We start from the raw sequence: 24636 nt of genomic DNA, 5'->3' as shown, positions 1-24636 counted from the left end.
AAATTAGGGAAATGTCAGGGAATTCCATTTGCTTCATTTTGTGGCAACCCCGACGACGGGACCTGTCAAAAATTGAATGAGTCGGAGGAAGGAGCGAAATTTTTTATGGAGCTTGTACGACGGAGAGATGGCGCGCGCGGCTCGTGTGAGTAAAAGTGGTCTGATGGTGGCAGCCGAGTCAGAGTCGAAGTTGGCTGCCGGCAGTCGGCTCATGGTCACATGGAGGTGGAAGAGGCCAAGAATCCAGTTTCCATTGAAGAATGAGAAAGAACACTGCTACACTGCTCAACTGGTACCAGTCGTCAGAAACTCTTTATAGAAAGTCCAAACTCCCCGCGTCCGCGACGCGCTCCGCCGAATCGAATCGGCTTGCTTTCATGACTCCGTTTTTCCCTCGCTCAACCTCCATGTCCACGATTTCAACCCCCTTTTCCTCCAAATAATCCCTGCTCCCCCTCTCAGTGAACAGTGATCCCGTCATGTTGAGTGCATTCAAGTTCGTCCTGCTGTCGCTCCTTTCGGCGTCAGGTGAGTCGTCGCTTAATCAATTTCACCACGTTTCGACAGCATCGAACTCAGGAAAATGGGGTGCAGTTCACACATCAACACCCCTTATCTCCATTGAATTTTATTTTTTTTTAAACGAAAAAACCACTAGTGCAATACTAGTGCAATACAATATGCGATAACCAGTGTTGCACCGAACAGTATAACTCTACGAGGGAATATCTTGCTCAGGTGAACTTTTTCCATCAGTAATGAGAATTTGAGTTGTATGCTGAATTTATCGCACATTGTAAAATCACTAATTCTATCTAAACGACTCGTGCTTCAAACCGGAATCTGTTTGTAGTAAGTGCAATAGTCTAAGGCCGCAAACATATGTTCAATAGTGACTCATGCGAAATTGGTAAAGGAAGATCAAGAGAGGTGTGTTGGTTGCATGGAGTAAGTACTCGAATAAGTACTCGAAAAAACTACCCTTGGCTCCTTTGAACACCATGACCACTTGGGTGTTTATTTTTTTTTTTAAAAAATTATCCTAAAGACGTGTCTCGTTTGCTGTAATTAATTGTTTATTTTCAAAACCATGTAAGTGCCTTAAACAAAAACTCGAGGGAAGTTAAACAAAATGCATTATTCGACCGAAACCGGTCGGTGGAAAGTGTTAATTCAAGAGCTTTGCTGATGCCTTAAAATTTTATATTCTTGATCATCGTTTGACTGTAAGATGTATCGTGGTATATGCAGCAAAAGTGCGTTAGAGCCCCATTTTTAGAATGTTGGTGCTTACGTCGCTGAGAAAATAAAAGGTTCAATTCAGTTCCCGCTTAAACGCCGTTTAGCTATCCGGATGTATCTGCAAAAATTTGGACGAAAATACGCTTTATTTGCCAATAGGCGCTGTATCGATACTGTAAGCATGTCCTCAATTACTCAAAGGGCTTAAATACATATAAAGCTACCACAAACTCAGCTTTCCTTACGGCTAAAGTTGAGCCAGACTTATCCGCTAAATACATGATCTTTGCTTTAAAAGAGCCCGATTGAGTTGTGTTTCCTGATTCATTCTGTCCACTTTTTCGTCAAAAGATCAGTGACTGCCTTTCGTATATTTATGACAGGAGATTTTTCCTGTTTTAATACGTAAATAAATTCATCAGCAAAATTGGAATTTATATTACATAACTTATGACGTCACCTTTAGTAACTTCATTCAGAACTGATCATAATTTGAAATGAGCCTCTCACTGAATTATACCCTTGTCATAATTATCGAGCTACTTCAAGGAATCGCTAAAATAAGAAGCTGCTTTCCTACAGCTCCTAATATGGTGCAAAAAATTCATACAAGGAAAATGAAGGTTTCAAGAGTAGATATTTTGGCACAATGAGTCAAAATCTTTGGTTCATCTCACGCACCACTCCCTCACGTCAATATTGTTAAAAAGTGATCCAAAATTAAGAAAAATTTAAATACGTTTATTCTTTTTTTCTCTACTATTTTCTTACTCTGCTTTGAAGTTTCTAATCGTAATTATATTTTCTCTGACTCATAAAACCGCTTTTAAAGTGTACCGTCAAAATCGGACGTCTACGAGGTGATAATTCCAATTGACCGCGTTGCCAACTTTTCTTACTCTGCGTTTAAGTCTCTGATAATATGTATTGCCCACTTTAACTCTGCCGTGCTAAGGAGGAACGGCGTATGGACATTCGAGAGTTGCCAAATTTCCTTCAATAAAAAATGTATTTTTGACAACATTTATGCATTTTCACCCTTGAAATTTTCAGATATTTTAAATTAAAGTGCGTACAAAATTGTCTGAAAATTTTGGAAAACATTATTCACAATTTTCCGAGTAATTTCGATTTTTATCAAAGGAAACTTGACAACGTCTGAAGGATCATACGGCGTTCTCCCTTAGCACGGCAGAACTCCAGTCGCTTTGAAAAATGGATTCTAATGTGTCTCGCCAAAATTGGACGTTTACCAGGTGATGAGTTCCGTCTGGCCGCGTCGACTACTTTCTTTAATCAGCGTTTAAGTCTCTCATAATACTTATACTGTCTCCGACTCAAAAAACCGATTTGCTAACAATGATTCAAATTCTCGCGGATAAACTCATTTACACTAAATTACGTCCATACACATATCGTCACCTTCCAGGCAAAGTATCACAAGCGCCATGCGACGTTTAAAAATTTCCGCCGCCATTTTATTTTTTTACAGAGAAATTGTTCAACGAAGCTGTCCGAAAATTTCACTGAATTTTCTTTGTGCTGCCGATAAAATTTAGTGAAATTTCCAAACAGATTCAACCAACAATTTCTCAGTAAAGAAATAAAATGGCGGCGGACATTTTTAAACGTCGCATGGCGCTTGCGATACTTTGCCTGGAAGGTGACGATATACTGTTGCATTATTTGGATGTGACTTCTTTTTATGGCTGGCGAGCTACTAAATCTGGTAATCTTGTATGGGAAATAGGGATAATTAAAATTTTAAAAGTGTTTACTATCTAAAAATTAAAGTTGGTAAAGGTTCTAATGTTATTAATGTTTAAAAATTATATGGATTATTTTCTTAGATTTTACGTGAGGTCAATATTCAAATATCTGGTCATAAAGTATATTGATTTAAATTAGAATAATTTCTTAATAATATGTAAATGAACTGAGCTAACATTTTTGCAAAAATCTAAAAATCAGTCTTTTAATGTTTGTAATTTGAATGTAGCTCGCAAACATTTTTGTTTTGTGTTCTGTAAACAATCGTGAAAAAAAAATGTATGTAGCAGCACATAATATACAGGTTGGCTCTTGCTTGTAATGAAATTCTGTCCCGTAATCGCAGATTGTTTGAATATTGTAACAGTTAAATATGTAAATCATCGATGTGTCTATTTATAAACCTGAAAATTTCATGTACAAATCAAAAGCAGGAATATTATTGCATATGTAATTTTAATATATCACGATGTTAATACGTGATGATATCACCACAACGTCACTGCAACGTTTGCCAGCAATATATCGCTGAAAAGTTGCTTGTTTTCTTCAGCAATCAGGTATGAAAATTCTCAAAAATAATATTAAAATTTTTAGGGTAAATATTCGACGGAGAAAGAGGTTCGATGCCTTTAAAACATTGTTAAAATAAGCATATAGCACTGGACTGCCGTGCTAAGGGAAAACGCCGTATGAACCTTCAGGCGTTGCCAAATTCCCTTTGATAAAACACGAATTTCCTAGTAAACTCATGAATATTTTCCTTTCAATTTTTCAGATAATTTTGTTCGCAATTTCACCTAGAGATTTTGAAAATTTCAAGGAAAAATATTCATAACTTTCCTCCAAAATAAAAATTTTATCGAAGGAAATTTGGTAGCTCTCGAATGTTCATACTGCGTTCTTCCTTAGCACGGCAGTGGAAAAGACCACCTCATAGTCTCGTAAAAATATGACAAGACTAAAAAGAAATATTGTGGAAACATTTAACCCAGCCTCGGAATTTTAGTAATTGTTTACAGTACTAATTTTAAGCATTCGAATCCGCGGTGCTCGCGAGGGGTTTTTAAATGCAAGATGTAGTAGATACGTCGTTATTTTCCCTATTTCTGCAATTACAATGATATCCCTTTCATCATCCGTGCCAAATGTTCAAAATTATGTTTGGCAACTTCGGCATGCGATCATGTTCGAACAACTTAAAGCACGCATCTCCACCTCAAATTGGCGAGCGAATCCGAGCTGTCAACTCACCAACTTTCTCCTCGAATCGTAACGTTCCTCCCGATCCGAGCTTCAGAGGCAGGACTGAAATCCAAATTGTGATAAAAAATCTTGCAGCATCTTCCATCTTACCGTTACAACGCTGTATCAGCTACTTCTTGCCCTTGACAGTGACACCCTTTGCACGTACTTTAGGTTCCCCCAAACAATTTGAGGATGAACAATTACTTGACTATTACTTTTAAACAATAAACTTTTTCACGGATTTATACTTACAGTGAAAGAGAGAACTGGCTTCAAAATTTCTATGTCGGATTTAACATTATTTGCTGCACGGGATAATGGATAGGAAATGAAATCCCTCACCCTTAAATATGAAAAAGATGTCACTTCTAGCTTGCACCGAAAATGGAAGGCTTTCAAAAGTAATGTGATACAGTGGCGTGGCGTGAATTGCGATATATCGATTGTTATGCCATTTAAACCTATGGTGAAGAATCGATTATTAAGGTGTTCGCTGCAAACACCCTGTTTATCAATCCTTTTCCATAGGTTTAAATGACCTAACAATCGATATATCGCAATTCGCGCCACGCCACTGATGTGATAACTTTCAGGCTTTCTACCGTGAGGAATGTTATACTTGTCTCTACAATCGTCATCTTTAGTATGTTTTCCATATCCATAGTGGACTGCAGAAATGCGTACCTCGTTTTGCGGCGTTGCAGACTTCCTATTATACTTTATTTTCTACGCCGGAAGGTAACAAACGTAATTTCTTGAAAACTCCGGTGATTTTTCTCTCCATGTGAAAAATATTCTTTGAAGATTTCAAGCCTTGATTTCTGCTCGCGGTCTCTTTCTAGAAATTAAAATAGGAGCAGATATTTCGAATCATATACCGCAACCGAGGTGCGCATTCTTGCGGTTTTACCGTCAATGTGACATATTTACATAACCAAATTGAAGAGGAAAATGAGTTTCCAAAAAGTGCGCGATCAAAGCTCCATGTTTTAAGTTTAAGAGGCGCGTCTGCAAATTGTAAGTTGGTCCTCAATACTGCCGCACTAAGGAAAAAGGCCGTATGAGCCTTCAGACGTTGCCAAATTTCTTCCGATTAAACTGAATTTACCGGGAAAATTGTGAATATTATTTTCACATGACGGTATAAGAATTATTAGAGACTTAAATGCTGATTTAAGAAAGTAGTCGACGCGGCCAGATGGAACTCATCACCTGGTACCTAGACGTCCAATTTTAGCGAGACACATTAGAATCGATTTTTCATAGCGACTGGAGTTCTGCCGTCCTAAGGAAGAAGACCGTATGAGCCTTCAGACGTTGCCAAATTTCCTCCGATTAAACTGAATTTACCGGGAAAATTGCGAATATTATTTTCACATGACAGTATAAGTATTATTAGAGACTAAAACGCTGATTAAAGAAAGTAGTCGACGCGGCTAGATGGAACTCATCACCTGGTAAACGTCCAATTTTAGCGAGACACATTAGAATCGATTTTTCATAGCGACTAGAGTTCTGCTGCCGGAAGGAAGAACGCCATATGATCCTTCAGACGTTGCCAAATTTCCTCCGATAAGACCAAATTTACCAGGAAAATTGTGAATATTATTTTCCAAAATCTTCAGACAATTTTGTACGCAATGTAATCTTAAAAATATTTGAAAATGTCAAGGAAAAATATGAGTGAAAGTTGTAAAAAATACATGTTTTATCAAAGGAAATTTGGCAACTCTCGAAGGCTCATACGGCGTTCTTCCTTAGCACGGCAGAGTTGGAGTGGGCAATACATATTATTAGAGACTTGAACGCAGAGTAAGAAAAGTTGGCAACGGGGCCAATTGGAATTATCACCTAGGGGAAAATTTCAAGGGGGAAAATGCATGAATTTTGTGAAAAATACATGTTTTATAAGGGAAATTTGGCAACTCTCGAATGTTCATACGGCGTTCTTCCTTAGCATGGCATGAACACGGCAGACGGTGAACGGAGGTCATCTTGAGCAGAAAATCCTGAGGACGTGTATTTTTAAGTTGGACGTTACCTCGGCTAAAAATAGGCAGGGCAGAGCGAGCGCATTTTCAAATCGATAGGAGTGACTTCTTTGCGTAATAAGAGTGGATTTAGAATTCCGTGTTACCACAATGCATAGGTGCCAATTTAACCAGGAAGCCTAATTCCTCACCTGCTATTACGCCATCTCCTAGTTGAGTGATCGATTTGCTCCCGATCGCGAAGTTCTTTTTGGTCGCAGCAAGCTCTCGACTATTTTACTTGTCTCCGGCAGACGTTCGATTAAAAATATCAAGTGGTGATCATCGTGTGTTGTATCGTAAACATCCGTTTGCTCATTTCTTTCTCCTCGTGTTATTGATACATTTAAGTGACATGGGTAGAGATCCAACTGATATCATCAGAATTCTTGACCTGTCTTCACTAGTGGTTTTCGGTAGAATTGCCCAAACTCAAACGCTACACTGGAAAAAAAAACACATTGGATCTAGAGTCCAGACTCTTGAAAACATCGACAAGAAAAAATGCTCTTGATTCAATCGGATTTTTGCTTGAATCAAAACGAAATCCGCTTAAATTAAGCGGCTTGGTTCTTGATTTAAGCGAGATTCTGATTGAATCAAGAGTGCTTTTTCTTGTCGATGTTTTTAAGAGTCTGGACTCTAGATCCAATGTGTTTTTTTTTTCCAGTGTGATATATGCGCATTTTCCACTAAGAGGTTCCAAAATAGAATTTATTTGTAATATTTGATACAATTGCCATATGTTTTCGCCACCACCGTGTTGAATACAGCAGTTTGCGCTTGTAGTACCGACGATTTTGGATCGCGGTCTGATTTTTTCGTCCGTGTACATATATTTTCAGACCGAAAATTTTTCAGTCTCATAGTGAATCTCGCATATCTTCAAGTGACCTCAAAGCGAATTAAAATAATTTAAATCAGGATATTTTCACAAAATCAGAGTATATTTATCAAAAATACAAGAGGAATATTTATCAAAAATATATGGATTATACTTATATATAGTCATATCAAGTAGATTTACCTGAATGCCATGTCCATCTGATAAATTCTGTTCTGGAATCTTCAAGGGAAAAAGACTGCTCTTTACGTTACAGCATGCGCAAACCTACACAAAATGACCGATTGAAAGAGTTAAACAAATTTTGCTGGTATCATTTGCATCTCTACTGATATCACTTGAATCTCTCAACGTACATCCACAGTTCGGCCAACTACCATTAGTATACCTAAGGGTCCAGGTGATACCAGGACAGACGTAAAATTTGCGATGTCTGATAACTCAGAATCTAAGCTACGTATCAAAAAATTCGGAAAGTGATCACTTTTAAATTTTGCACGGAGAAAAAAAGAACAGATAATTTAACGAAAGTGTCTACTTGGCACTTTTCCACGTTAATTTAACGCCGAAAAATAGTTGATCCAAATGGATAGGGTACTTGATGTGAATGGACGTCTCATTTGAATCAACTGGACTCTGTAAAATTGTAAATCAAATTAGGTGACCATAATTTTGTGATTTTTAATGTATATTTTATTTAATACATACTAACATGTCTTCAAAGGCCAGAAACTAGGGGCAGAGTCTCTGGACATTTTCCAGTGATACCAAATAATTTTCCCGTCATTTCAAGGATATTTTCTAGTTATTCCGAGGATAATTCCAGTTACCGCAAGGATTCTAACCATTTAAAACAAGGACAATTTTCATTTACCTCAACTAGAAAAAATCTAACTGGCTATTCCAGTTGATTCAAGTATCATTCCATTCCGGGAAATATTCATTGGAGTAGTCTCATTGGATCAACTAGTTTTCTGGTTGATCTGACTAAAAAATTTTCTCGGTGTGCATACTATAAAGGTGTCTCTCGTTCAGAAATAGTTCTGTTAGAGAAATTAAAGACAAATTGTACCAATATGAATAGAATTTATTTGCCGATATCAGTAAAATACTAAACTGATGTGAGTAGAGGTTTTACTGATGTGAGTAGAGGTTTTACTGGTGTGTGTTTGCTAAAAGCAAGTGAATTGCGAATTATACAAAATAAATCCTCTTTGCTGGGTTTTATGCCGCATGAGATTAAGTAAATATTTCGTTTCATTAATTCTACACTTTTTTCAAAATGAGATTAATATTTTAGGGCATAATGCTTTGATTCAATTTTTAATTGTTTTTGTAACATACCCCGAAATCATACGAGTAAAAATTGTTTACGATGACACAATATTTTTATGGGTATTTGCAGTGAGGTGCCAAGACAATAATAACAACGACTCAAGGAACAGCAAGCGATTTTTTGAGGACAATAAAGGGCAAGAAGAATTTATATGTCCTGAGGGTGCTGGAAATGGCAATTTTGCGGATCCGGCCACGTGCAGGAGATTTTATCAGGTAAGGTCTAAGAGTCAGCTACAGCTAGGGTGTATTGAGTTTTAAATTAAATAACAATACATAAATATATGGTTCCTTAATTCACGGACATTTTTAGCGGCATTGCTTCGCTCAGTGTTACCAAACTTGCGAACAGAAAAGAAGTTGAAATGATTTTTCTGGTGCATAAGAGGGTCCAAGGGGGGGGGGGGTTGTAGGGGGCGATTGAATAAAAAAAGGGAAGAAAGAAAGAAAGGAGCACGCTTATATTTGGCAATTCTCCAAGACGAAATTGACTAAAACTGCATATCACATGCTTAAAAATTTCGAAAATTTTCTAGAGACGCCCCTCCCGAACTCCCGAACTGGAAAAAAAGTCGCTTGGATCTAGAGTCTACTCTTTCAAGAAAAAAACTATTGATTTAATCGGACTTTTTGCTTGAATCAAAAGGAAATCGGCCTAAATTAAGAGGCTCGATCGGCTCTTCGATTCAAGGAAAAATCGGGTTAGATCCAAAGTATTTTTTCTTGTCAATGTTATGAAGAGTCTGGACTCCAGACCCAAGTGGTTTTTTTTTTCCAGTGTATCTCAATTTTTTTTTCAATAACTGCACTTAAGCGCCTTGCCCTCCAAGTCCCTCAAATGATATTGTTGAGGTCCAGTTACACGATCAAATTGAGCCATCAAATTGGGCCTCTCATTGGTCGCATTCTCACCTCAGGTCTTTTTCCACCAATCAGAGCTTCAGTTTGATGGCTCAATTTGATCGTGTAACTGAACCTGTAGGTATTGTTGGTTCTTTTTGTATAAATACGTCCCGTATCACGATGATGACTGGGAGCTATCGAACGGGACCTTGCACACCTGGGCACAACGCCTGCGCCGCGCAGGCTCATATAATTACATGTATTGTCGCGCCTTGCCGGCCAATGCCGCCTCAAGTCGCGTGAGCAGACAGACGCACACAAACACACCCTCACTGTTTTTTCCATCGCTCCGTCCGTAAGCAACTGCGAGAGTGTGAGTGAGTGTGCGTGTGGGAGTATGAGAGAAGCGAAGCTGTAGGAGATGAGACTGATTATGAGTAATGACCCTCCCTCCCGTTACGTCCAATGACACCGTCTCCGCAAAGATGGTGATTGAAAAAAACTAAATAAAAAAAAACTGTTTCTATCATTTTAATCGATTTGATTTACCTTCAATGGATTCAAACACAAATCCCAATATCGACGCACACACTGAAAAAAAATTATCGGCGTTTTTACCAAGGTCCGTTGGTACCTTTACCATCTCACTTTTTTACCAATCATTGGTAATTTTACCAAGACAGGCTAGTAAGCTTACCTAAAAACCGGTATTTTTACTGTTTTTTTCAGGGAAGAATACCACTTTCATTGGTAATCAATTCCCGGTAACTTTGCCATTTTATCTCGGTAATTCTACCACAGTCGATAAAAAATATTGGCGTTTTTACTAAGGTCCAGTGAAATTACCGAGAAAGTTCACTAATTTTACCGAGATTTCTCGGTAAAATTACCAATTCCATAAATGGTGATTTTACCAAGAAAAAACTGGGATCAAATAGAACCCTGAATTCTTGGTAATTTTACCCTTTTCTTAGTAAATACACCGATATTTTTTTTCAGTGCATTGAATCGATCAATTAGAGAGGTCGGACATGAACTTTTTCACTGGACTGTAAATTTTGATGTTTATTTAGTCACATTTCAAATTTCAAGGTGGTTACAGGAGAAAAGTTCACGAGGAAACCAATGAAACCACTTTTAGAATCTCAAAATTTTGTATGGACGGAGTTATAAGCTTTTAAAGTCTATAAATTTTGTCCGACCTCTCCCACTGACTCGATCCACTGTGCGGCGGTGAAACCCAAACCCACGCATCTCGGTTACGACGCTGTGAACTTTCTGTCATACTTTATTTTTTAAATAGAGAAGTACTTTACGTCAACCTCTGAAAACATCAGTAATTTTTCTCCCGTATGCGAAGCAAATTCTGAAATACTTCGCAATGATGTTGATTTAAAAATATAAAAGACGAGCGGAGGTTCCTTAATTTCGGAAACGACGTAATTGGTTTGGAAGTCTCATTGTCTATATGTAAGCAGAATGTGTCCTCGAAGCGTATGCGTAATGCATGAAATTAATATAAGTAACAAATAATTACGTATACATGCGTGATTCTGTCCCAGTAAAAATAATCAAGAAAAAAAGAGCTCATTAGAGCTCAAAATTTGTAAGTCTAACTGAAATTTCTGAATTTATGTCCTTTTCCCCCGCAAAGCCGTGTAGACCCAGCACTGTTACCACCTTGTAAAAATGGACGTGTCTCTGTCAAATGGAACTATGTGTTTTATGACTTGAGCCCTGTTATGCGTATATTCTTATGGGTCTCAGGGCTCATGTTTTAATGCACATAGTTCCGTTTGACAGAAATACGTCCAAATTATCGGTCACCAATGTCGTTTTACTGCCGTCTAAAGCTAATACGTCATAATTACATTCTTTAAGTCATAAGTTTTCGTCATGAGTTTTAAATATCCCCGAGCGTTCTACTACAAGCAAACCAATGGAAAATCTTTTACATAGATTTTGAGACTTTGACATTCCAATGGAAATTAAAATTGAAACGATGAACTCTGGTAAGGGCTGAACCAATATATGTACGTAGAGAATAAATGAAAGATCTGAAATTCATTTCTGATGTTTTTACTTTTGACGGTAGTTCGCACATACGCCAATGCTAAATAACACTCGTAAATTGGTACTATGAAGACGAAGACTTGTGCAAGTGACTGATGTCAGTCTTGATCAGTGTCAGATCAGTGTTAATGGAAACTGATCGAACTATTTTTCAGTGCATCCTCTGAGGTTAGTACTCATGAGCATAATCAAAACTGACATTATTGTGTGATTTGTTCTGATCTCAGTCTCTTTTGGCATTGACCCACGTTTTATTTGGCAACATGACCTTAGTGTTAAATCTATTAAAAAAACGAGGCTTGATAAAATTTTTACCGGTAAAGATCCGTGGTCTGCTGGCATCTCAAGAAGAGAGCGTATCCGCAATGTAAAAGTACGCGAGATCATGGGTGTAGAGAAGGACATCGTGCACGATATCAGGTCCAAGCAGTTGGTCTGGTATGGACATGTGCGAAGGATGGCAGACGACCGGTTGCCCAAGCAGTCTTCGATTGGGTTCCTCCGGAAGGCGACGGCGTGGACGTCCTGTGAAAGGTTGGCGACAAGGGTGGAGGAGGAGATCAGAAGTGCCAATTGCCTGATGATCTCTGGAGGATAGGGGCAATGGCGATTGGCGTCGCAGAGCGCGAGGCGGCGCTATAAAAGCGACTTTATGTATGTAAGATCCGTGGACAGCAGAAGATACGAGTCCCGAAATAGAAAACTATTTTTGGACAAATGATGTTTTGTTGCCTACCTCGAGGAATGAAGGCAAAATAGTTGTTTGCGTAACCTTCACGAAAAAAATACTAAAAAATGGCCCGAATTCTTAAAATTATCACCGTGTCTTCTGGCTACAATTCCTATCGTTTTAAAGCCCCTAAATATTTTATTTCGGCAATGTTGTTTGTTTAGTCACTATTTTTTTTTTTTTTTTCAATTTTTGCAGTGCGTCGACAACTATCCATACTTAAACAGGTGTCCTTCCGGCCTTTACTTCGACGATGTCAACAAACTTTGCACATTCAAAAGTGAAGCTAGGTGCGGTCCTCTTCCAACGAGTAAGTAATCATACATTTATAGTTTAAAGTCGTATAATTCTAAATTATTAATTTAATGGAAAATACAAATCGAAGAGTCTGTGTCTTTAACTTCTTTGATTTTGGTCCAAATGAATCATTTGATTATTATGAGAGACGATTGATTCTTGAATTGAAGTATATCAGACTAATAGATAGATTGATAGATAGATAGAATGGGTACTTTATTTGCATCCTGGGTAGGATTTTACAAAGGGGGTTAGGTTGTGTGCTTGTTTACATCCATGGGAGATTTCTTCCATACATTACTATTATCTTCAAATTCACATCATATTCCCATTACAATTATCTTCAAAATTACATCTTGTTTATTAATGCATTATAATTCGAAATTTGGCTGGCTAAGCTGCGTAGAACGTAACATTGAATTATATTATATACATATTTATAAATAGGGATATGAGGTATCAGTGTTCATTCACACTGCCACCCAAAAGCCACAAAACCAATCTCTCAGCAAAGGCCCTAACGAGCAGCAATGCACACTAATAGAAAAGGTATTGCCAACCAGCAGCCGACTTTGCATACGGATTGCATTATTTGTATCCAAATAATACGGAAGAATTTGAAGGCCAATAACCTGAACAATGAGCAATGACCAGTTCGACGTTTGACCATGACTGATGTCACTCATAACTCGCATTGGCGATTTTCGCAAATTGGCAATACTCTTCTTCCTCTATTTAACTCAATTGTAAAATATCGACTCGTAAAAATATCTCGCAGCCTCACGTAGATTCGATCAATATCGATTATTTAACATAAATTTAATGAGCAAATCCAAGAGTTGCCAACTCTCAAGCGTTGCCACTGCTCATTCGCAGAGATGCAAGCCGGAAGCAGTCATGTCACATTTGGTTTGCCCTTTAGGCCGATCTTTTCACCAATAAAAACAAGCTAAAAGATAGAAATTCGGGAAAGGTAACGATGAAACTAAGCTAATATTGATAGAAGTCTGATCCAAAATAATTTTCTCTATCCCAGACTATCAAGAGTGACTAAATTTTTATGAAAATTCGTGCCGCGTTTCTTTAGGAAGAGGATTTCTCGGGTGATATGAATCCATTCTGTCGTGACAAGGAAGAACGCGCCGTATGAACATTCGAGAGTTGCCAAATTTCGGTCTGTAAAATGTTCATTTTTTAGGAAAGATGTGAATATTTTTCCTTGAGATTTTCAGGAACTTCAGGTGAAATAGCAAACAACATCATCAGAAAAATTGGAAGAATATTATTCATGAGTTTACAGGGAAATTCATGTTTTATGAATGGAAATTTGGCAACGCGTGAAGGTTCATACAGCGTTCTTCCTTAGCACGCCAGCATTCCTGGTGCGAGGTCTCTGAAATATATTTTCTCTGAATCCAATATTGAATCCGAAAAATCATAATTTAATCATTTCAAACCCAAAGCTGAAAAATATTCAACCGGGAGAAATTGGGTGCTCACGGATGTTCATACGACGTTACTGCTGAGCACCGCAGAGACGGCAAAACTCCGAATAAAGGTATACCAATCGGGAATCAGGTCCACGGAGCGGAGCTTGGCAACTTTCTTTGGCGGCAAGAAAGTAGACCCAATGACCGTGATTACCCACGCTCGGCGATTTTCGTGGCGCCGGCGCGCGCGTGGCCGAATCGCGACTGGCGCGCATGCGCCGAGAGCCGGGTAGGGCCGAGCGCGGCTCGGCGACGATGTGAATGAATTGCCGTAACTTACGGCTTACCTAACCGCAACCGCGACTGCGGCAGTTGCGTCGCTGTCACCGCCATCGTCGCCGACTTCAAAAGACTTGTTTCTCCCGTAGACACCGTGTTCTGTCATCAGGAAGCGCATGCGTCCTGCGCTCCGCTCGCTCAGAATTTATGCGACTTCGCACAGCGGGCTCATCATCGAAATTCATGGACATATCTAAAGACAGAGAAGATGAATTTAACGCACGCTGCGGACTGATTATTGAAATTGATAGACAAAACGATAGACAAAGAAGACATAGAGAGTACGAAGCGATCCTATAGGTGGAAACGGGTGGCTCTTCTAGACTAAGGGAGAAAATGATGGACTAATTATCGGGTCTCTCGTGGGTTGCCGTTAGCTAGTCTATCACCCACGTTCTTTGTCCATTGCAACCACCCGCTTCCACCAATAGGATCCCTCCAAATCCCTTTTGTCTTCTTTGTCTATAGCTTTGTCTATCAATTTCAATAATCGACCCGCTGGAGCGGCTCTTTGAGAGAAGTCAGCGGACTGATTATTGAAAAGGAGAATTTGCATGCAAATGTTTAATTGCTCCATCTGAAAGTGCTTAAATAGTTGATTTCGCAGTGTTTTTTTATAATTTTTCTCTAATATGGAAAATAGTGTCAAAATATAGATTTAGAAGTGGGAAATGCACCGCCTAGTGACGTCATCTGGCGGCATTTCCTATTTAAACACACGCATGTTAGCAGATTCGATCATTTTGTCATATCTTCTCTAATAATTGTTCAATTCATGAACCAAGGGTATCCGCGTATTTAGTATACTCAGTAGTTTCCACTTAAACATCAAATATCAAAGGCACAACGAGGTGGTACAAAAACTTCATCCGATGACTGTAGTCAAATGTATTGGACATCGATACTGATTAAAACATGACTTATTTTAGACCCAACGCAGAGCACTGATGAGGTTTTCTCGGAAACTTCAACGCATGAGTAGAAAAGTAAACTAACATTTCTGCGTTCAGAAACTTCGTCTAAAAACTGTAATCGAATGTATTGGACACCAATAGTAAATTGATTGTGACCTATTTTGGACACAGCAGAGCATTGAATTGGTTTTCTTGGAGACTTAAACGACTGAGTAGGAAAATGAGCTAACGTTTCTGAGGGCAAAAACGTCGTCGGAGGCTAAAATCTTGAGATGTCTTTTGAATTTCCCCGATTTAAAATCTTCAGCTTGTGGTTTTCAGGATAACAGACCAAAAATCTTGATAGGACTGTTCAGGAAGTAGCCGGCTTGAGGTAGATATTAATGCATGTAGGAGAGGTTCTGTAGACAATGAGAGGTTCATCATGCAAGAAGCTCACACTTTAGACTACTCCGACATTTAAGAGTAGAACAAACACACTGCTGAGGCATCCATAAAGAAAATTCTTAGATTTGACTAAAAAACTCGATGAGTTTTATATACAGGAGTTCAACAAATTGAAAAAACCGGAGGAAACGAATGGTCAAATCTGCTGAAGCACTTGTCTAAATGAGAAATACCACCGAATGACGTCACGAAGCAGTAAATCTCACTTCGAGTCTCTTTTTCTCAAATCTCCATTTCAATGTGCTGATTATAAAAACTCACAAGCAAAGCGGTAGACAAAGAAGAAACAGAGACAATTTAGCGATACAATCGCAATAGCAATATACAAAGGACGTACGTAATGTAGAAACTAGCGGCAACCCGGGAGAGACCCTATAAATTGTCCATGAGTTTCCCCTGGAGTGTAAAAGCTACCGGTTTCAACCGATAGGATCCCTCCATTTGCAATTATTCTTCTCTGTCTACCGCTTAGCATAGCACAGAGGCGGATCCAGCAATTTGGCAACACCGAATTCCTCCATTTAAACCTATGCTAAATAATCGATTCTTGTCGGAGCAAGAACCCGGCCCCTCCAAAAATCGATACATTTTCATAGGTTTAAATGGAGGAAATCCGGTGTTGCCAAATTACTGGATCCGCCAATGGCCCAGCGGTTTCAACAATCCGCCCGGCGCTGACTTCTCTCAAAGATCCGTTCTACTGTGCGACGGTCCAGCTCCGAGCCACGCTCTTTCTTCTTGGGACTCCGTCCAGCGGAATTTCAGGCATGCCACCCGTATCATCAAGCCTCGTGGAGCACACTGGAGCTTGGTTGATTCGGTGGCGTTTTCTGCATTTGCGGTTAAAAGACAGTCGGTATTAGGGCGATTTTGTTACAATATTGCCATAATATTGATTACAAAGGTATGCCTAGAATGCAGACCTACAATGGAAAAAAAAACATTGGATCTAGAGTCTGGACTCTTGAAAACATTGACAAGAAAAAATACTCTTGATTCAATCAGAATCTAGCTTAAATCAAAAACCAAGTCTTTTAATTTAAGCGGATTTCGTTTTGATTCAAGCAAAAATCCGATTGAATCAAGAGTATTTTTTCTTGTCAATGTTTTCAAGAGTCTGGACTTAAGATCCAATGTGTTTTTTTTTCAGTGTACATATATTAATTGCCAAAGTGCGGAACCACGTATCTTAATTGAGGCGATTCAAAATTTTCACTCCTACTTTATTTTTTCGAAAAAAATTAGGCAAGTTTACAGCTAAACATTCTCACACAATATTCTGCCGGCAGAGAGGAAAAATCGAGGAAAAGGCCACAGTGTTGCAATCAAATATACATGGTTTCGCACTTTAGCCATCGATATGGAGGATATGTCTGCGATATGCTATCTGATCGCTTCACCAGTTTTAGGCATTTCATGAGGATTTTACGGACCCATAGACAATGATGTTTAAAGACCTCCCACTAACAATGTAACAGTGAAATTGGGCGAGGTAAAAGTTAAATTCGGAATTCAACGCTATTATTGGCCTAATCATGATTGATAAATAACTTTTAGAGCAGAAAAATAAAATAGAATCCACCGGATGATAACTCATACGACAGGGTGAGCGTTCTGACTCCTTCCCACTCCTTGCCGCCAACCATTTGATGCACGCCATGCCGCACAGTGGATTTAGTCAATCGGAGAGGTCGGACATGACATTTTCGACTAAAACTGCAAATTTTGATGTTTGATTCGTCACATTTTAAATCGTAAAGGGTGCCTCTAGAAGAAAATTTTGCGAGGAAACCGAAAGAAGCACTTTTAGAACCTCAAAGTTTTGTATAAACGGAATTATAAGCGTTTGAAGTTTCCAAATTTTGTCCAATCTCACCTGATGACTCGATCCACTGTGTGCCGCCCTCTCAGGGAAGGAACTTATGATTTTTCCAACATTTTAATGCTACATTCATACGTATCACCCATCACTTTGCGCGGTTAAAATCGAGTGATGTTTGGATATTTTTATTGAAGCAAATTTTAATTGTTTCAGCAACTGCACCATCAACGGAAACACCGACAGACAACGCAGTGAAGTGCAACACAGGTTCCTGCCAACTGCCATACTGTTTCTGCTCGAGTGATGGAACTCGAATTCCCGGCGGTTTAAATCCATCTGAGGTATGCTCCACGTATGTAATTTCCAAGTATTGGCTTATCGCTTGAATATAAAAATCCTCAATTTATCAAAAGCACCATCTTGAAGTAGAATACACTGATTTTTGGTCCCAATTATTACTTTCTCTTTCATTAATAAGGGGCCGCACAGGAGAGATGAATAATATTTTGTTGTAAGGAGCTACTATTCCTGACTCATTTATACAAGGAACAAGGTTTTTGTCTCTAGTTTCCCTATGCACATAAGTGTTTTTACGGATGACTCAGAAATAGTAGTTCCTTCTTGCAAAATTCTGTCTAAATGACCTTGGTTCAAAAGAAGTAAAATTTTCAGTGGCGGAATTTTTTTCGTGTTCGGTTGAATAAGATTTTAAGATATTGAGGGAAACCCCTCTAAAGCACCAGAAAGTTTGCAAGAGATGCCCTAAAAAATAAGTCGTGAGAGGTTTGGTCAACTTAATTATATCAGGAATTGTCGTAAAGTTGCATTCCATATTAGCTTGTAAAGTCCATGACTTCAGCATAGTAGATTAGAATTTTGAACAGCTATTTCTTGAATTGTCGTGTCTTAACTGCAGACTTTAAATCGTCGCAACTGCAGTTCGACTTTACACTGTATGCATTTTTTGTATCAAAATATTCATAGCAGCACACTCTTCTATTCTTTAGGATAAAAAATCAACCATAAGTCGAGCTTTCGTGTCATGAGGTCTCTTTTGCCGTCAGAAGTTGCATTTTTACCATAAAAATTGAAGCTATTCACTACTCAGAGTCCTTTTTAAAGTATGCCTTTACCTCAAAACAAGACGACTTCAACCAAGATTGACCCAATTACACTCGCAACGTTTCCTGATACCCTCCAATTCCCCAACGTAATAACAGACTTTCGTGCAACTTCCGTCTTAAAATTATGTGAACATACATTCCTTACAATTCACGGAAAATTCGCAAAATGCCATGTAATGTCACTTAGTTTTTTTGGGAAACAAATAAAACCAAGTAAAAAATTGAGCAGCGCAGAATGAATAGTCAAACTATACTTATGGTTAAGGCCGTTGAAATGATAATATCCCATGTTAAACAAGTCAAAGAAGGCGAGTCCCTCATGTCACATCTGAGCTGATGGAAAAAACGCCTGGATGCAAATATTCGTCCTTGAGGAGTGTGCATGTTGCATATCGAAAAAAACCAAGGCGCTCTAGCTTTCTCGATGTGAAAAGTAATGACTTTAACACGGGATGGATTCTTAAATTCACGTTTACGGATAAAAAATGAATGAGTGAATATATATAAATTGACTCGCAAACTTCTTCTTACAGACCCCTCAAATGATTCTATTGACTTTCGACGGTGCTGTCAATCAGAATAACTACCCATACTACCAGAAAGTGCTGTCCACCCGGAAGAACCCCAACGGATGCCCGATCAAAGGAACCTTCTTCATTTCTCACGAATATTGTGATTACAACATGGTTCAAGAGCTAGCGCACGAGGGACATGAAATTGGAACTGAGACAATCTCGTGAGTTATTCTTAAAATAAATACAACAGTTGTATTAAAGATAAGAAATTGGGCGTATTTATGCTAAAAGGAACTATGTGTTACACGCAAATCCTATGCTTATAGTTACTTCTAGCATAAATACGTCCAATTGATCAGGTGGTATTGCATTCATAAGTTTTTTCCGTGGTTTAAATTAAGATGGATCTTTGGAGAACGATTCCATAGTGGAACGATCAATTGGACCGAGTTTATCACAAAGGAACCAACCCTCATTCTCGAAATAATTGAGTTTAGAATGTTTGTGAGTTCCACAAGTCGTTTATTTTCTCCTACCAAAAGCTGAAAGTCGAAAAAAAGAAATTACTTATATTTTTTTGAACATTGATCATTGACCTCTAAAGTCAGTTTCATTACTTACGAGCTTCTGTGCCTCTTTTGCTGTTCCCTCAAAAATTATCCATAAGATGAGAAATGTATACATATAAAAATACGCTGTAAAAGATAATTATGTAGTGTTAAAATTTTAAAACATGCGTGACTGCGTTGACTTTTGGCAAAACCAGGGATCTTGATTTTATTTTTTGGCATTTAAAGGAGGAAAAGAGCCATCGTGAGTTCATGACTTTAACGTGTCCACGGAGCAAAATTGAAACGAATCAAAGGCAATAAGCTATTTAAGTAACCTATCATCATACACATCGTGTGATGCACTCTGTTACTAGTATTACCATTACATAACGGTGAATTATTTCCATGATGCGACATTTCGGTCGATTTGACATTTCCAGACTTCAACAAGGGCTTCAAGATAAAGGTTACGAAGAATGGGTCGGAGAAATGATTGGCATGCGAGAAATCCTCCGTCATTTCGCAAACATCTCCAGAAGCGACATTGTTGGAATGAGAGGTCCATTCCTCAAGCCAGGACGAAATGCACAGTACGAAGTAAGATCGTCATTGCTTTTCTTTCTTTAATCTTGAAGATTATAAATGCATTTCTCGTTTAAATGCGAAACTTAAACTGGATTGATAATTTCCACCCGCTTAATTCTATGTAATGAAATATCCATGCGTTAATGGCATCGAAATTTGCAACAGGGAACTATTGGCGAATCCATAGAAGTACCTAACGAGAAAAAAACGCTAGGAAACGTGGTCCGAACTGTATGTAACAAGGTGGGAAAACGATGCTGGGTCCACGCCATTTTACACCGGAAGTACCTAACTGCATGTATAAATTAATGGCACATTTGTTGTTTCTTAAATGAGCCAGAAATAGTAGTTTCTAATGGTACCTAAAATGCTGTCTAATTTTGCGAGGAAGAAATGATGCTCTATAAGTGAAGCTATGAATTGTGTCAGAACTGACTGGTACCACATTCAGATTTTCCATTTAGAGACAATACAATTTAGATACCTTGCACACACTATTCGAGTTGTATAATTGATAGAGGCAAAAGTTACCTTGAACAAATAAAATTAAAGCGATTATTTCAATATGATAAAGCCGATTTTTTATTCAGTTATTATGTACCAGATGTACACTGTGCGTTTGAAAAAGGGTAAAAAAAGTCTTTCTTGACTTGTTACAGACTTTTTATTTGATAACTATGTAGACTTTACTTAGAAAAATCTTCCTCTGTGATTAAAAATTCTGATCGTTAATAAAGTGGGTTATACAATTTTTCAGGTTGCCGAAGATTTTGGATACATCTATGACAGCTCAATCGGTATTCCACCCCTAAAAATACCAATCTGGCCATACACTCTAGACCACAAAATACCTCATGAATGCAAGTCTGGAACCTGCCCCACAAAATCATTCCCAGGTAAAATGGAAAAAATATTTATGAAATTCAGAATTCTAACTTGTAAGCCAACTGGTCAAGGTACTACACAGTCATGGTTCAAGGTTACAAATTGCTTGACAAACATTGTATCATGAAAATTTCACGTTAGAGCATGCATTGAACATTTTAATTTTGACTCGACTGAGACAAATTCGAATTTCCCGCTTGCAAAACACTAAAGGCAACTTGAATCAAATTGGAATGTTTGCAAATATCTGTCAAAAATTGTGCTCATTTTTGCGTTTACTGGAAAAAAACCTTTTAAATACAGAGTCTAGACACTTAAAAATTTGACAAAGAAAAATACTCTTGATTCTATTGGCCTTTGGGTGAATCAAAGAGAAGTCCAGTTAAAGTAAGAGTCCTGTCTTTCGATTCCAGCAAAAATCCAATGGAATCAAAAGAATTTTTTCTCATCAATTTTTTTACGAGCTCGGACTATATACTATCGAAGAGACTTTTTTTCCAGTCTTAAATTACAAGAAAAATCAGTAAAATTCTCAGTTAGAAAGTCCCAACGGGCTCCTTGTAAAAATAAAATCAAGGGGCTGCACATTGTATCAAGTCAATTAGAGAGATCGGACATGAAATTTTTGACTAAAACTGCAAATTATGATGTTTAATTTGTCACATTTTAAATTCTAAGGGGTGTTTCTTTAGAAGAAAATTCCACGAGAAAACCAAAAGAACCTCTTTTAGAACCTCAAAGTTTCGTAGAAACCGATTTATATGCGTTTAAAGTTTCCAAATGTTGTCCGACCTCACCTAATGGCTCGATCCACAGTAAGCCGATGGAAATTTCGCAACCTGAAAATGTATTTATATTCTCTCGTTTAGGTGATGAAGAATTTTAGTTTGTCCCTTCTTCTTACTTTAACACGTTTATTATCTTTCCCGTTTTTATTTCGAACACATTTTCACAGGTATTTGGGAAGTTCCGCTGAACGCCCACTACGTCGAGACTTACGAGGGTGGTCACTGCCCTTACTTGGACCAATGCGTGTTGCATAACCACGACCCCGACGAGGTATTCGAGTGGCTCAAAGAGGACTTCGAGCGATACTACACGCAGAACAGAGCGCCGTACATGATGCCTTTCCATACGAACTGGTTCCAGATCAAAGAACTTGAAAGAGGTCTCCACAAGTTCATCGACTGGGCCAAGGCCAAGTAAGCTTTACGATTCAGCTCATGCCTTTAACATGATATAAATGCGACGAATTTATTCAAGTCGCTTCAAGTTCTAGCCGGGAAAAGAGGTTTGAAGTTATCGACGGCGTAAGTCCGCAATCACATATCTCGTTTGCGGTGTCTGAAAATCTCCGCCTCTGTGTTATTTTTTCAAAAGAGAACAAATTGATGTCATTCCTTGAAGTTTATGAAGAATTCTATTCGCACGGAGAAGAAAAATCACGGCAGTTTTAAAGAATTGCCTTGAGTGGTTGCCCGTTTAAAAAATAAAGTATGACAGGAAGCCTGCGACGTCGCAAGCCGAGTTATGTGATTCCCGACTTACACCGTCGTTATATTCCTTCATAAGACCCAACGTTAATGACGAAATTTGAAGAAATTTCTCACGTTCAAAATGTTTTTCACCGAAAGAAAAGATGTTCAAAAAAAGTGCGACAACTCTTGGATGTTGTCATAAACACTCTCGTGTTAAAGTAACATTCTAGGATGTCGATCGCAGTGATAAGATGATGCTTCAGCACCTTGTCTCTGTGGTATGATATTCTGAGGACAAAGAAAAATGTACATTTTTTCACGACGAGATTAATGCGAGATAAAATGACAAATGAAGGGCTTGGAGGACAAGGAGCATAAGTGCAGTTTTTGCTATTTCCAGAAATACGTGTTAGAAGTTTTGGAATTACATGGATCCTTGGCGGAAAGACGGTTCAAACTGACTTTTTGATGCTTTAAAATTTGAATTCGGGAGCGAATTTTTCACAGCCTATCCATTAAGACTAATTTTACTTTAAACCATTGATATCTCAATTTTTTTTCAAAAACTACACTTATGCGCCTTATCCTCCAAGCCCCTCAAATGTGCTGAGAGAAATTATTACTTTGCCTGACTTTTCTCCATACTGTTTGAAGGTAACGGTACATCGGTATATTAATACTTAATTAATAATTTTTTTTTCCTTTCTTTTGTAGGCCTGATGTTTGGTTCGTAACGATAACGCAAGCGCTCACCTGGATGACCGATCCAAAACCAGCCAAAGATCTAAGCACGTACGAGCCATGGAAGTGTGATAAAAAAGACGCTCTTCCAGCGCCGCCATGCAATTTGCCCAACAAATGTGCTCTTTCATTCAAACCCCCCTCCGCCAACTTCTCCACTACTAGGTTAGATTATTTTTTTTTCTTTTTGTTTCCCCCGTTTCTTTCTTGAAGTGATTTTACTTAAAAGTGCATTTCACGGCCGTGGAGATGGAATCATTACAGCAGTGAAAATTTTAAATATTAATTAATGTATCAATGATTTGAAGTGCGATGGTGTGCTGTTACAATAATTCCATTGTGTTATGTGCACAATTTAGCCCAGTTTTTTTTTTTTTTTTTTTTTTTTTTTTTTTTTTTTTTTTATGGTCGAAAAACGGCTGAGAGTATTGGGGCATATATTTTTCCCGGTTTTTCCTTTTTTTAAATAAAAAAAATTTTTTTGTAGCCGAAAAAAAAAATGTTTCCAAACTATATTAAATTCAGAGCTAATTTTAACTTCTTTTTTCCTCGAAGATTAAGTCCTAAAACATATTTAATTCTCACAAAATTGCGCTTAAAACGATTTTGGGGAAAAAGCAGGGGTTAAAAATGTTTTGGATTTTTTTTCTCCACGAAATTAAGGCAAACTAGTAACAGCAAAGAGTGGAGTGGAGTGGTGATTTTGCACGTTCATCTCTTTTGGAGACAAACCGAGTTTTACACTGTCGAGACTGAAAAATCATTTAATTTGGTCATCGGTACATGTAAAATTATTTGAATTGGACTTGAGCGTTTCTGAAGATAAAGAAAGAGAATAACAGCGAATGAAGAAAATGAGCCAAAAGAGAGAAGAGGAGAGGATAGGAGCGCAAAAAAAAAATCAACCTACACATTTGCCACTTTTTTTCAAAATTTGGAGGTTTTATGCCACTTAATACTCTCGTGTTTGGGTTTCAGGTATCTATCAACATGCAGAGAATGCCCGAACCGGTATCCATGGCTGGGTGACTCCGAGGGCACAGGAATATCAGGAAAAGACGTATACACGCCCGAAACGCAAAGGAGGAAGTAGATACGATCAATCTCCCACAAAATCGTCAAAAGCATCGTGATTACAATATAAAACAAAGAAGAACTGTTAATTTTAATTCTTTGCGATGAAGAAAATGATTCTCCTATTTTCGTTCAGATTTTCTTAAAATTAGTCATCCGAATAAATCCGTAAATTTCAAAATGACTGGTTTTTTGTTTTAGGCTTATTTTATGTTTTAATTTTTTCTCTTTCTCTTTTTTCAGCAGTATGTTATTGTTTTTGTTACTGTATTAGAAACCTTTATGTTTATTTCTCAAACACGGTTTTTATTTTAAGATA

General features: G+C 38.1%; 1 protein-coding gene across 1 annotated transcript; it reads left to right on the top strand.

Annotated features, from left to right (window-relative positions):
• The first annotated feature begins 218 nt into the window (after positions 1-218).
• Cda4 (chitin deacetylase Cda4) lies at positions 219-24636 on the top strand. The gene is made up of 10 exons (XM_019060435.2): positions 219-528; positions 8540-8685; positions 12314-12425; positions 17578-17705; positions 19022-19224; positions 19995-20151; positions 20897-21035; positions 21980-22226; positions 23217-23408; positions 24222-24636. The coding sequence occupies exons 1-10, from the start codon at positions 480-482 to the stop codon at positions 24334-24336; spliced, it is 1488 nt and encodes a 495-aa protein (XP_018915980.1). The 5' UTR covers positions 219-479; the 3' UTR covers positions 24337-24636.

Source organism: Bemisia tabaci, chromosome 7, assembly GCF_918797505.1.
Source record: "Bemisia tabaci chromosome 7, PGI_BMITA_v3".
Lineage (NCBI taxonomy): Eukaryota > Metazoa > Arthropoda > Insecta > Hemiptera > Aleyrodidae > Bemisia > Bemisia tabaci.
The sequence above is the reverse complement of the archived record's forward strand: the minus strand, read 5'-3'. Positions and strand labels throughout refer to the sequence as shown.

Coding starts and splice junctions, on each gene's coding strand:
- Cda4 (XM_019060435.2), top strand. CDS start 480: ATGTTGAGTGCATTCAAGTTCGTCCTGCTGTCGCTCCTTTCGGCGTCA. Junction 12,426..17,577: donor GTGCGGTCCTCTTCCAACGA/GTAAGTAATCAT, acceptor TAATTGTTTCAG/CAACTGCACCATCAACGGAA. Junction 20,152..20,896: donor GACGAAATGCACAGTACGAA/GTAAGATCGTCA, acceptor ACAATTTTTCAG/GTTGCCGAAGATTTTGGATA.